Source organism: Sus scrofa, chromosome 4 (assembly GCF_054392235.1).
Source record: "Sus scrofa isolate SSC_HxYL_T2T_F1_AM1 chromosome 4, Sscrofa_HxYL_maternal_Yorkshire_Landrace_v2.0, whole genome shotgun sequence".
Taxonomy (NCBI): Eukaryota; Metazoa; Chordata; class Mammalia; order Artiodactyla; family Suidae; genus Sus; species Sus scrofa.
Window position 1 is genome coordinate 132,002,668 of NC_139386.1, and position 14,194 is coordinate 132,016,861.

At 44.7% G+C, this 14,194-nt stretch overlaps 1 protein-coding gene across 2 annotated transcripts in view; it reads right to left on the bottom strand.

Annotated features, from left to right (window-relative positions):
* Positions 1–2,433: 2,433 nt before the first annotated feature.
* ZNF326 (zinc finger protein 326) overlaps positions 2,434–14,194 on the bottom strand; it is a 39,538-nt gene continuing 27,777 nt past the window's right edge. The window contains 8 exon segments of one of the 2 annotated variants that reach the window (NM_001445184.1): positions 2,434–4,864; positions 4,867–4,945; positions 4,947–5,004; positions 5,006–5,158; positions 6,637–6,732; positions 8,035–8,165; positions 11,311–11,410; positions 12,760–12,907. In NM_001445184.1, the coding sequence (NP_001432113.1) occupies positions 4,708–4,864; positions 4,867–4,945; positions 4,947–5,004; positions 5,006–5,158; positions 6,637–6,732; positions 8,035–8,165; positions 11,311–11,410; positions 12,760–12,907 (922 nt within the window). In that variant the 3' untranslated portion in view covers positions 2,434–4,707. 2 annotated transcript variants of the gene reach the window in all.

A 14,194-nucleotide genomic window follows, 5' to 3' on the forward strand; every position in this document is an offset into this window, starting at 1 on the left:
ATCCCACGGCCCAACAGCTCTGAGCCAGAGACCGGGGTTAACCACGCGGTCCTTTAAAAATCTGGCATATGACAGTCGCCCGCTCTCATAGCTGCCTCTACAAATGGAGGTCACGCCTTAACTGTCATCTGAATGTGGCTGTGGCTCTCTTCTCTTCACCAAAATCTGGTTCCTTGCTTCATATCATCGTAGGTGGCACCCTGTGTTTCCAGTGTGGTTACAGATTTACCTGCATCATTAGACTTTTTTTCATCACTGTGTATCTTCCGCAATTTTAACGGAAACTTAGAAGCCGGGCCCTGGAGTCTGGCATGCCATTTTATCTGGAGCCCTTTCCAAATTCACACTTTATAGTCCTCTGATAAAGCTACTTGTAGTTCTCGTCCTACCCCCAGGCACCAGCGGACCGTTCCCTGTCCCATGAGCACCGCCTCACCTCTACCCCAACACACACATCTTTTCTAAAACCTTTAAACAAAACCAATGAACAAAAACTGGGAACATCAAGAGAAGAAGAGGAGAAAAGTGGGGAGAGACCAGCAGGACTATGTCCAGGGAACCCGCAGACGGCGGGCAGCGGGGCAGGCCGCACTCTCCACGGCCCGACCTCTGCCTCTTAGCCTTGCAGACGCCCTGCTTTCGTGTGCAGACCAGAGATCCCGCTAGCGGGGCAGGAACCACAGCTATCAAACGAAGTCAGACTGTCCGTTCCTACCAGGAACTGGAACTGCCACACGCACTGAAATACTTCTGCCAGCCTGGCCACTCCATTTCCTGTTCATCAGCAGCAGAGCGGATGTTAAGTCGTAACCAAAAGTTTCCTTGTCATGAACTGTACCTCTGAGCTGTGCACTCAAAAGTGATGAAACTGGTAAGTGTTAAGCTAAGTGTATTTTACATACAGGTCTTAGAAAAAAGTTTGTATTCAAAACAAGGACAATTGAGTAGGCAAAGCAAAGGTTAAAGAATTTAAGTCTGACAAGATAACCTGAAACTATTTACCTCTACTTGCTGACAAAAACACAATCCTCGAAGAGGTACCACCAACATGTGCCTTTGAGGTTTTTTCCTATACGTTTGTCTGTGACTTTGGGGATACAAATTTCTGTAGATACGTTCAGTCATTTTCACCTCATTTTTTGAAAGGATTAAAGATTTTTTAGACATTCCATAATTATATATCATGCTACTGTAAAATATTAGCTATAAAGAAGTAATTTTATGATAGTATGATGTTATAAAATGCAGATATAATATCTAGATGTTACAGTACAGTCGGGTTATTGCTAGTCGAGTCTCAGCCATTCTAGGAACGACGCCTGTCTTCTGAAGCAGGATCATGCGTTCAAATGTTTATGGGGACAGGCAGTTAATATGAACATGTCAGGACTGAGATCAAAGGCTGGAGCAGCAGGCACAGAGCAAAGCACAGAGAGCCATGGATGCTGACTGGTATTAAAAGCCAATGAAGAATTTCAAGTAAGGGAATGAAACCAGAGAAAGCCTGTAAAATGGAGAAGCTACTATTCTACTATGACGACTTTACAAAAGGCCTATAAGAACCGAAAAATCCACTGGGGTGGGGGGGCGACAAGACCAAGGCCCCGTTTTCTCAGTCCCAGACGTCTGCACCAGGCCAGTCCACGGCTTCTGTAGAATATTATGGAGAATTCCCCAAACTCAGACCTGGCTATTACAGGACAAAAGCTCCTGCTTGGACACGGCCGTTGCAGGCACTCGATTCTGTCTGAAGGCACTGCAAAAATTCTCCAAAGCAATCACTGCCCACCCCCACGAGAACGACCCGGCTCTGTGTTGCAGATACACCCCCCCAAAGAACATGGTCTAGTACATCCGGGGCACAGACTGCCCCGACTCTCCCTTTTATCAAAACGTAAAAATGACAACCCTGTGTTTCTTCAGAAACGCCTCCTCTAACCCGGAAGGTAGCCTGAAAGATGGAGAGTCCAGGGCTAACGCGAGCTGACAAGCACAGTTACGGAAACCGCGAGGGTCTGGAGACAAGCAAGAGCCTCCCTGAGAACGAAGAGAAGCCCATCAGGTCTGCGGGAAGCGGGGCAGGGGACGGCTGGGAGCCGCGGCAGGCCCGGTCTGACGGCCGCCCCGACACGGGGTCAAGGTCCGAAAACACAAAATCAAAAGAAAGGCGACACACATCACTGGAACTGCGTGTTTAAAAGACGATACTTCTGTGTGAAAAACAGATCCTCGTGGGGTGAGAGTGGGCGGAAGACTAGTTAACCAGCGACTTCGTTCAGGAGAGAAACGACGACGGCGACGTGAACGGGGTTGGAAGGAGCCCAGACTTGCTGATGGAGCCGAGCCGGGCAGTGACCAAAAGGGAGGCCCGTGGGAGCGCCCCGGGCAGGCGGGCCAACACGCGTGTGTGCTGCAAATAAACTTCTCTGGTTGTCAAAACTACATGTTTAGCCTTTTAATGAAGAAAACAAACAATACACGGATAACAGAAGTTGAAAGGTTAACGATATTACATAATCTTTATCACAAAAATATTGAAAATATAAGCATTAAGGACCACAAATATTCATCTGCCTGCCAACTACACTGCCTAAATACAAAGTATAAGATTTTAAATTATAAGATATACAAAATTTAAATCTCTGAATTAAGCACAACAACAAAATACACTTTATTAGTATCTTGCAAACAAGCTCATCTGAATAAAGGTTTTTACAGGTTTTCCACAAAAGCTAACACTTAAAATATTCTTTGTTACCGCTCATCCTAAAACATCTACTTAGAGGTTGTTACACAGATTCTTGTTATACAGAATTCATCCCCAAAGTTCCAGAAGTCAATCAAATCACTCGGGACCTTTTTTACAGCACTCTGCGAGTACCGAGCCCCGGAAGAACCCGCTACAGGCATCCCGCAGGGTCCCGTCGGGGGCTGCTCCTAGGGCCCTGGACACCAAATCACAGATGCTCAGTCCCTCTGATAAAACGGACGCAGTATTTCACACGCACACCCCTGCCTGTGCTTTACATCCTCGCTAGATTACTTACAACACCCAATCCAGGGCAAGTGCTGTGCAACATGTAAATGCTACTATGGCAACAGTTGCCAGTGCTTGGCAAATTCAAATTTTGCTTTTTAGAAATCTCTGGAGTTTTCTGTCCTGGTTATTTTGGATCTGCAGCTGGTTGAATCGGGGGGTGCAGCAGCTGTGGTATGGCATTCTGCCCAGCTCTCGTTCTAACCGAAAGGGATCTATTCTCCTTCTACCTTAGCCCTTCCACAAATAGTTTAAAATAAAGGAGAATCAGGAAGGTTCATCAAGTCCTCCTATCTCTAGAACTGCAACTACTGAACACAAAGGCTCTCTGCCCCCTGTCTGAGTCAACAGAGACTCCTAGATGGGCTCCACATTTTCCAGTTTCAACAACCTTCTCTTGTTCGGCTCCAGCCCCGAAAGTGGAAGATAAATGCCAATTGGATTTTCCTGGCTTGAGACAGGCAAATCTAGCCCACAACAATAAACGCAAATTGACCTCGGACATCTATTATAAAGGTTTTGTCGTATCCAAAAGAGAAATTATCCCTGAAATTCTGCAAATACCCATACATCCATCCACTTAATGCCTTAAAATGACTTAATATACCCCCTATGTTCAGCCATTCAATGCATCAAAATTTTGCAAAGCTATTTCACTGGAAGAGTTCCCCTCTCAAAAGAGACCAGAATAAAGATTCAAATAAGACCACTTTTTCCAGTGACAGAGACGGTCATTTGAAAATAATCTATTAATCTCACCTCTTTTTGAGTATAAAGGAGAGAAACAGTCAAGAGAGGAATGATTCTTTTTTTAAAAAGTGATAGTTTGCTTCTTGGTTCTCCAGCTAAAAAGAGGCATAACAAAAGAACCAACATAACTGTGAAAAATTAATTGTATTCAAAGGTATTGCCAAGAAGATTTCAAGACCTGACACAGGCACAGAGCAAAGGGACAACTTAAGCATCAACGGTGCAGTTAAACAGACTGACCCCTACGTGAAATGTGTTAAAAAATATTTTAACTATACTTTTAAAAAAAGTCATTGAAGTTAATTTTTTCTTTAATTCAAGTTTTCCCAATTATCTTAAAATGCTTCTGAGCTGAACTCACATATTAAGGCAAATCCTGATTTTATATACTCCTTTAATTGATGAATTCCGTTTCATTTAAAATGGCTAATCCAGGGAGAAATTTTGTAAAAAACAGTTTATTGCTACAAAGGGAAACATGGTCACAAAAAGCCCTAAAGCGCCTCTTAATGCAAATGACTACTCAATGTCCAATGCGGTGAAAACACGCAGAGCACGGAACACTCGCCCAGTGTGTCTCTCGGGGGTAAGTATTCAAAACACCACGCGCCCGCCCTCGAATGCATCCTCCCAAGAGCAGCATTAGGTTCAACTGATTAGAACAGATACACTAACAAGACGCGTCTGTTACCCCGTCACCAGTGACGTAATACAAATTAAGCTTAAAAATTATACAAACAATTTACTGAATCTAAGTTAGGTAGCTATAAAACTAAACTAAAATCGTCTTACCTTCATTTTATTAAACAAATGCCAAACAGTGAGAAATCATAGAAAACAAATTGTAATGTGTGGAATGCATGCAACACGGGTGTTAACGCTCCTATTTTAAACTACTGAAATTCTTACCCTTTTCCACATTAGGAGAGAAATTTAAAGCTTCTTTTGCATCTGACCAGGGCCTTATATTGGACTTTCTCCAGGCTGGTCAACAGGGAAGGCGCCGGGCTTTTCCTCGGCCTCCCCTCCCTCTCCTCCCTCTGCCCCCGCGTCCCCCTCCCCCTCCCCTCCGCCCCCCGCCCCCCCCTCGCCCTCTCCCCCCGCCGCCGCCGCCGCCGCCGCCGCCGCGTCCCCTCCTTCCTCCTCCGGGGCCCCGGCGGCTTCCCCCGCTGCGCCCTCGCCCACATCCTCCGCCTCCTCCGCCTCCTCCGCCTCGCCCACTTCCTCCGCCTCCTCCTCCTCCTCCTCCGCCTCCTCCTCCTCCTCCGCCTCCTCCTCTTCAACAGGCTCGTCCATCTTTTCTTCCTCCTCCTCATCTCCTTCCAGTTGCTGATCCTGGGACTGATCCTGAATTTCAAAAGGATTCTCACCCTAAAAACATGAAGAAAAAACTTTTGAAGTCAGTACATTTATTTTTTTTAAATCGGTGAAATTTTTATTTGCTGTATCACTGAAAATAAATACCATGTGAAGCTTTTTATTTCCACTCCTGACAAATCCATGCAATATTTGTTGAGCACCTACTGCACACCGAGGTGGGTGTGAAACTCCACAAAACAACACAAACACAAATTTGTGTTCTACTTAGCAACACAGGCAGGCAATGTACCACGTCGCATGTTCTCTTTTTAAAAATTCAGATGAAAATCAGAATCATATTAGGTGTCATGTTTTACTTTTACTTTTAAAAAGTAGATAAACCTTTAACTCACTAAACATTCACAGATAGAATTTTAATATTTTAAGTTATTTGAATATGTAAACTACGTATGGGGAGTATGTCTTGTAAACTGGACCGTATCAGAAAGCTTTATTAATGACGAGAGAAATGAAGAGGCAGGAAAGTGCAAGGCTGGTGCTCCCCTGTGAGAAACACCAGGCAGGAAGCTGCGGGAGGAACGGAAGGAGAAGAGAAGGCCTCCTAGCGAGAGGCTACCCGACAGCCCGAGAAAGGTGACCCCGTTAGGATGAGTGGGTTAGGTGGGAAAGGGGGGGAAGCAGGGATGTGCACACATAGTGAGGATGTAAGAGGTCTCGGGGGCCACAGACCTCTTCATAAATTTGCAACTCGAAAGAGAAGAGACCTCAGAGGAAGATATTTAGGTATGTGAACTGCTTGCACAGAGCGAATAGGGACGCCACGTCGTAAATAGGATGACCCGGGGTTGGGACGAAGGCGTAAGTAGGGAAAAAGGGCTGAGAATGAAACCTATTGAAAATGCCTGCAACATAACCCGACCTTCCTGCTTCCCCTCCAACTTTTACCCAAGGAAAAGGAGTGACCTTCCAGTTGGTATGCTTGGAAGAACTACCAATCGGCTAAGTCGCTCGTCTTTGGGACTCCTCTGCTGCTAGAAAGACTCAACTCGGCACCTTCTGTCCCCTCTTCAGGGCCTTCCAGCAACAGGAAGGGGGCGTTCGAGCAGCTCCATGTCATCTGGCAGACTAGGAGGACCCTGCTGCTGCCCAGTCAAACCAGTAACGGAAGCTGGGAGCAGGTTAAGTCTTTCCAGGAGGGAAATACTAGAGAGTCCACAGTAACTAAGACATATCTTCCAAATCACCTTTTTTTAAAAAGAAATTAAAAACAAAGCTGACATTTCGATCTTCCATTAGACTCGTGCGTATCTCGCAACTGACGCAGAGCTAGAAAGGGGGGTGAGAAAGGAACAGCCTACTGGTCCCTCTCTCAACAAATCCCAACAAATAGGAAAAAAGGTATGTCACCTACATGTATGACATTAAGTAAAATTCTCCTAATTTTTTACTATATTAAATAGCACAAAGAGTTGCCACATCACCATTTAAGTATTACAGTATTGCCTAAAGTTTCTGCTCTAAAATCTTACCTTAACAAAACGTTCGTATCGTGCCTTCACTATTGGGTTATTTAAAATGCTTGTAGCAGTCAAGACACTCTCCCTTTTTATTTGTTCCTTATAAGCCTATAAAAAACAGAACACATGGAGATACTTGAAAACCATGCCATGAAAAACAGTTCCTTAAAACAACACTGCATGCTGAACTCCTTAGAATTAAATGGCAAATTAAGCTATAAAGCAACAACAGCTACTGTGACCCCAAATCTAACTCATCTATGCATGAAAACAAGGAAGATCCAACAAGCCAGTCAACTTCATCAAATCCACTCGGTCACTGCACACTCTATGTCCAGGTCTACGAAACCGTTGCTTTCTCTGCTTTCCTACCTCCACCTCTGCCAGCCCCAGCTACTCCAACTATTCACTTTCAGGCTATCAAAAAAGAAAGGATAGTTTTTCACGCTGCTAAAGTAGCTACAAAGGAGGAAAGGTAATGAGACGGAATGTCTAGTCACCAAAGGGTGTCAAGAGAACATCAAAAAAAAAAAAAAAAAAGAAAGGACAAAGACCTTTTTAAAAGACTATGTATGCTCCAAGTGGCTGAAAAAATCTGAGTTAAATGAGGTTCACGTCAATACAAAACATGAATTTAAGACTCAGGTACGGTCTGCGTAAAACTTAGGTCTTTAGTATTTGAATTTTTAGTTTTGCTTTGCAAACAAATTTCTCACAAAATAAACAATTTTTATTTGAAATGTTTGGGCTACATAAAACCAACCAACATAGAAGCGGAAATATATTAATCCACAAGAAAATGGTAAATTTTTCCTAGAATTTTTGAGTAAATTCTACTGAAAAACATAACAATAGGTAATAACTGGTAATTCCAGTTTTTGGTTTACTTTTCCCAATCATCAACATGTATGCTACAATAAAGTCTTTCCTTTCTCTTTTGTTATAAAACAAACACACACTCATAAAATCATTTTGTACCATCTTTTAAAAAGTCAACAATAAAAGGAGCAATTCAGCAACAGCTATGATTTCCTGAACGCTTACTAACGTGCCAGGCCCGACTCTAAGTGTCTTTTATATTTTAGTTAACCTAACCTTTATTCGGTCACCTAAGAGTGATTATCCATCCTCGTTTTACAGATAAAGAAACTCAGACAAAGAAAAGTTTACTAGTTGCTTAACACACGTATGTACTCAACTGAGGTTCAAACCCAGGAGGTCTTGCCCCAGAGCCCACGACACTACCCCTAACTCCTGGACAACACTGCCTCTCCAAGAATCTTGACAGTCATTCACGCCTGAAATGAAGCGGATCGCACACAAGCAGGCAGGTGTGAAACGGCAGCCTCGGAAGGGCGTAAGGGATTCCTAGATACTGCCGCGACTCCACTAAGGCGGATGAGGCCGTACCTGCTTCCCTTTGCTGTGGTCAGGAGACTTCAAGTGCTGCTGGACCGAGCTGTGCAGAGCCGGGATGTAGACACTGCAGGCGCTGCAGTGAACAGTCTCTACTTTCATCATGTGATCGTCTGCAGTAACACCTGCCAAAGAGAGGCAGCTGTTACTAAGACAGGTGAGAGTCATACATCCTGACTGCCAACAAATCAAGTTTCAACTATTTCATCCCCATGCTTATTTACACCCCTGCTTCAAAAAAAAAGGGACCAGAGTACGTATGTTGAGTTTTTCTGCCATATCTCATAAATCTGCATATATAATAAAAAACTATACGGATAACAGATTAAGACTGTAAAATGTGGGAGTTCCCATCATGGCTCAGTGGGTTAAGAATCCAAATAGTATCCATGAGGATGTGGTTCCATCCCTGGCCCCGCTCAGTGGGTTAAGGATCCAGCGTTGCTGTGAGCTGTGGTGTAGGTCGCAGATGGGGCTCGGATCTGGCGTTGCTGTGGCTCTGGCGTAGGCTGGCAGCTGCAGCTCCAATTCAACCCCTAGCCTGGGAACCTCCATACGCCGCGGATGCAGCCCTATAAAAAAAAAAAAAAAAAAAAAAAAAAAAAAGAGGAAAAAAAAGAAAGAAGATATGAAACATACCGCTTTAGTAAAATACAAAAAAAGTCCCCTTTGATCCCTGACATTTCACTCCTGAAGTAACATTATAAGGTACTGCTGTGGCCATCTGTATCTGCAGGTTCCACATCTGTAGTTTCAACTGACCATGGGTGAAAAATATTTTTTAAAAAAATCCAGAAAGTTCTAACAGGTAAAACTCCTTGCTGGCAATTATTTACATAGCGTTTCCACTGTAATAGGTATCGTAAGTAATACAGAGGTGATCTAAAGTATGTGAGTACAGGCACAGGTTATGTGCAAATGCTACATCCATTTTACAGAAGGGACTTGAGGAGTTCCCGTCGTGGCGCAGTGGTTAACGAATCCGACTAGGAACCATGAGGTTGCGGGTTCGGTCCCTGCCCTTGCTCAGCGGGTTAACGATCCGGCGTTGCCGTGAGCTGTGGTGTAGGTCGCAGACACGGCTCGGATCCCGCGTTGCTGTGGCTCTGGCGTAGGCCGGTGGCTACAGCTCCGATTCAACCCCTAGCCTGGGAATCTCCATATGCCGCGGGAGCCGCCCAAGAAATAGCAACAACAACAACAAAAAGACAAAAGACCAAAAAAAAAAAAAAAAAAAAAAAAGAAGGGACTTGAGCATCACGGATTTCTGCATCTGCAGAGGGCTTCTAGAACCTTCTCCCTCAGACTCAGAGAGAGAGCTGTCTAAGCAAAGGCAGGTCTGAGAGAAAACGGCACTTTCTGGGAATTTCAAGCAATTCAGCATGGCTGGGCACAGACTATAAAGAGAGGACAAGAGAGAAGAGCAGGGCCTGGATTGTGAGCTTTGCGTGCCAGACCTAGGAAACTGAATTGTATTCTGTGGAGGATGGGAAGCCACTGAAAATTCTCAAAGTAATAAAATCACAGATTTAGTGACAAGAATGAACGCAAGGAGACTAGTTAGAAAAATACTGCAATTGTCAAGAGAGCAGATGAAGATTTGAACACATTCCATGTTTAAAGAGGAGGTAAAGAGGAATTTCCTTGTGGCACAGATTAGGTATCTAGTGTTGTCACTGCAGCTGCCTGCGTCACGGGTTCAATCCCTGGCCCGGGAACGTCTACGTGCTGCAGCAGGAAAGGAAAGAGGGAGGGAGGGAAGGGAAGAAGGAGCAGGGAGGAAGAGGCCTGGTACATATTCAACAGGCAGAACCAACACAACACGCGCAGTGAGGGTAAATGCCAGGATGAACCACACGGTGCCGGTTTTGAGGATGGTGCCGCTTTCCAGGATAAACGAAGGAGATGTGCGCTAAGTTTTGGTCTTGCTTTCTTTATGGGGTGGGGAGGATGAAGTCTCGGGACGTGGTCATTTCATGAGAGGTCGCTAAAAAGATGTCAGCAGGCAAGTGGATGCGAGAGACTGGAGTCAGAAGAGGGACCCGGGTGAAGGCGCCGACCTAGAGGTAATCCATACACACAGACGGTGACTTGAGCGCTCGAAGTAAATCCATTCAACAGGAAGAATCATAAAGAGGACAACAGGGCTGACGACAGAATACTGCTAACGACCACCTTCCAAAAGCCTGGCGGAAAAAGGGACACACAAAGAAGAAAAACGACGGGAGTAAAGAGAGCATCACAGAAGCCAAGGCGGAAACAGACTGACAAAGAACGGAGTCATCCGCAGAAAACACTGCAGAAGAGAGAGAACGCTTCACGAGAACCTAGTGACGTGCTGCTGGGGACCCGTGTCAGAGCAGCTGCAGTAAAGGGATGGGGCAGAAGCTTACCTACTGTGGGTAAAGGAATACACGGGAATGAAGAAACAGACCAGCGCCCTCCGTGCTTAAACAAGGACGGCTGTTTAAAGACAGAGGCAGGTTCTAGAGGAAATAAAGTCTGCTTTGATCTTGTCCTTTGGTGCTTTTTTTTTTTTTCTCAATGGCCACATCCATGGCATGCGGAAGTTCCCAGTACAGGGACTGAAGGTGAGCTGCGGCCACGACCTACACCACAGCTGCAGAAATGCTGGATCCTTTAACCCACTGTGCTGGGCCAGGATCGAACCCACGCCTCCACAGCAACCCGAGCCGCTACAGTAGGATTCTTAACCCACTGTGCCAGAGCTGAAACTCCCCTTGCAGCTTTTTCAGTTTTTTTGCTTGTTTTTTATGATAAGAGTACAGGCTCCAGAGACAGAAGCAAAAGAGAAGACTAAAAACCAGGAGCGAAGGGTTCAGAATTTGAGCCCAAGTCCTTAAGGAGATGCGAAGGGATAAGATGGACAGAGGGCGGAGAGGGGAGTCCCGCTGGCCCTCTGTACCACGGGATCTGCATCTGCAGCTACTGAGGAGCCAACCGGGACTTGAGCATCTGCAGATGTTGGTACCCGAAGCAGGTCCCGGAACCCATCTCTCCCGGATGCTGATGATGACGCATCACCCATCTGGAAGCAGAGCTGATTTTTCCTCTGTGAAGGAAACTAAGTGAGGGATTTGAGGGAGGCAGTGTTCAGCTGGTCCGCAGGGCTCCCTTGTGCCAACCCACTCAGGCTGACCACATGCGACCCTGGGCGCCGTCACTCTCCTGGCACCAGCCACCCCGAAACAGGTTAAGGCGTGTAAAACATACGCGGAAATTTCCACATCGAGTTGTCTCAGCACCTACCTTCCATAACGTCCTTTTCAGTTACCTTGACTACTTCTGTTTGACTATTTGTCTGCTGCTTACGAATAGATGTTTTCTTGAATTTATTTACCATACATTCCTAGAAAACAAAATTGAAAGAATCCAAAAGCTTTCAGTGAGCTCGTAGTGTAGGCTTAGCACCACGCCTGACCTATGGGAGAGAGCAGAGTCTATTACATAAGAATTAATAAACGTTCTCAGGGAACTTACAATTTAGGGGAAACAGCTAACATAAAGTAATAGGAAACCAAAAAAAATGATTTCTTTTTCAAAATTATTTTAGGCATACATATATATATAGAAAGAAAAATAAGACAGCTGGACCAGTCAAGAGATCTCCTCAGGGCAGGTGAGCACTTACGTCCTAAACGACAGTTCAGAAGCAGTTAACAAGTAAAATGACAGAAAGACACTTTAATTAAGGCACACAATTCTGCAAAGCTACAGGGAAGGGAATGATCACTGTCCTTCTAACCTTCCAACGATTCCACCTCTTTTGTCCAAATTAATTGTACATACATACAATCAGCAGCCCAGCTGCAGCCGAGACCCAACGACCCACCCTGCCTCGCGTCCCTCCCTGCCACTCCAGGGTCATCTGGGGGAGTGTGTTCCGTTTCCAACGACTGTCAGCCTGCCTCTCCAGCGCTTGCAGAGCACCTTCCGTAAGTGTTCAAGAAAAACTGCTGAGCTGATGACCACTTCCTAATGTTATAAAGGACACTAAACAAACCCGGGCACTCTGGCTCTGAACTCAGACTTCTACTTGATGAAAAGTCACTGATCTGCTCTGAGCATGACCTTACAGGACAAAAAGGAGTCAGTATAAAGCTGAAATGAAAAACAAAGAAAGGCACTCAGCACAACACTGGGTACACACAAGACGGTTACCAGATGATGGCTGATGCTGCATCAATTAACAGATGTTAAAGGAAGTCTTTCCTGACACCTGTGCCAGAAACTACTGTGAAAAATGTAAAATGTACTCGCAAATAACAAACCTAAAATCTAGGAAAGAGGAATCCACATCTACTTTTGAGCTTTTTTTTTTGTCTTTTCTGGGGCCACACCTGCAGCATATGGAGGTTCCCAGGCTAGGGGTCGAATCGGAGCTGCAGCCACCAGCCTACTCCAGAGCCACAGCAACGGAGGATCCGAGCCGCGTCTGCAACCTACACCACACACAGCTCACGGCAACGCCGGATCCTTAACCCACTGAGCGAGGCCAGGGATTGAACCAGCCACCTCATGGTTCCTAGGTGGATTCGTTAACCACTGCACCAGGAGGGGAACTCCTACTTTTGAACTATTTTTAAAACAACTCATTTTTTAAATGAAAGTAAATTTTTAGAAATATAAAATGGGGGTATGACGGGAAACAATGAAAATATAAGAAATTCAAATGTCAGAGAAAGTGTTTCTACTTACATGCAAAAACTCCATAACTACTTTATCGAATTTGGTTTGTTTTTGAATATGATCTAATGTTTCCTGATGTGAAGAACTTTCCAGATGCAGTTCAATATCTTTTTCTTCAAATGTTCGAAATTTACAAAATGAACACGTGAATGCCATTCTGTAAAGAAAAAAAGGTTTTCCTTTAAATATGATTGTATTTACTTAGGAGTTCACAAGACTATACCAATGAAATTAATTTTACAGCATAAATGATTTCCCTTCTTCCATTTTATGGTTGATTTTTTTTTTTTTTTTTTTTCTTTTTAGGGCTACACCTGCAGCATATGGACGTTCTGAGGCTAGGGGTCAAATTGGAACCGCAGCTGCCACCCTACACCACACCCACAGCAACATGGGATCCAAGCCACACCTGTGACCTACACCATAGCCTGCAGCAATGCCAGATCCTTAACCCACTGAGCAAGGCCAGGGATCGAACCCACATCCTCACAGACACTCTGTCAGGTTCTTAACCTGTTGAAGCACAACAGGAACTCCTATGGTTGATTTAAACTTAGCTTAAGTAGAAGACAAAACAAAACAAAAAAACAGTATTTAAGTAACTGTCTGGACAACTTGGCATTTCTGGCCCACACTGGAGCTTCTGGGAATGAAAGATGGGATCGGTGGATCTAGTTACTCTAATCCTAAACTATCCATCTCCGATCTAGACCAGCTGGAAAGCCAGATCAAAGTTCAAGAAGTATCAAGTTCCAAAGCTCCATTACTTATTTGATACCCTGTTCCACCCTCAAGCTTCCAAAGCACCGGCACAGTACCAAGAAAGCCAGGGGGACTCCAGACAGCCACGATTCACGTTAGAGGCCTTGGAGTCAGAAGTCCTCGCCCCTAAAGATCACTGCAGGACGACTAACAGGCCTGGGCTGGACAAATGCACTCATTCAGAAGCTCAGCAAACAGTCCAGAATGAATTTCCCTTTTTTTCTCCCACTTAATTCTTTCTACCTTATAAATTCTTGTTTTGTTTTTTCTTTGAATTATGACAATATTTCCTAATCGGTTTCTCTCTAGTCTCCATGCTTATTTTGCTGGGTAAAGTACAGAATCTGAAGTCTACTGCTGGGTTTACTTCCTAGACCCTTATGCGACCGGGGGCAATTGATTTAACTTCTCTGGGCCTTAATTTTCTTATCGTAATGAGACGAGACCCCTCCTGGAGGTGTCTTAAAAACACGTATGAAGTCCTCAGAATAGTTCCGGGCACGCAGGAACTATTCAATTAATCATTGTTGCTTCTTAAAGGAGACAACAGCACATTACTGCTCAAAGACGTCATTGGCTCTTTAAGGCTCAAAATGCAAAGTCCAAGCATTTTCAGTCGCCCTTTAAGAAAGTCCTTCATCTCTCCTTTCTCTTTTTAGCTTTACTCACTAATACTTTTACT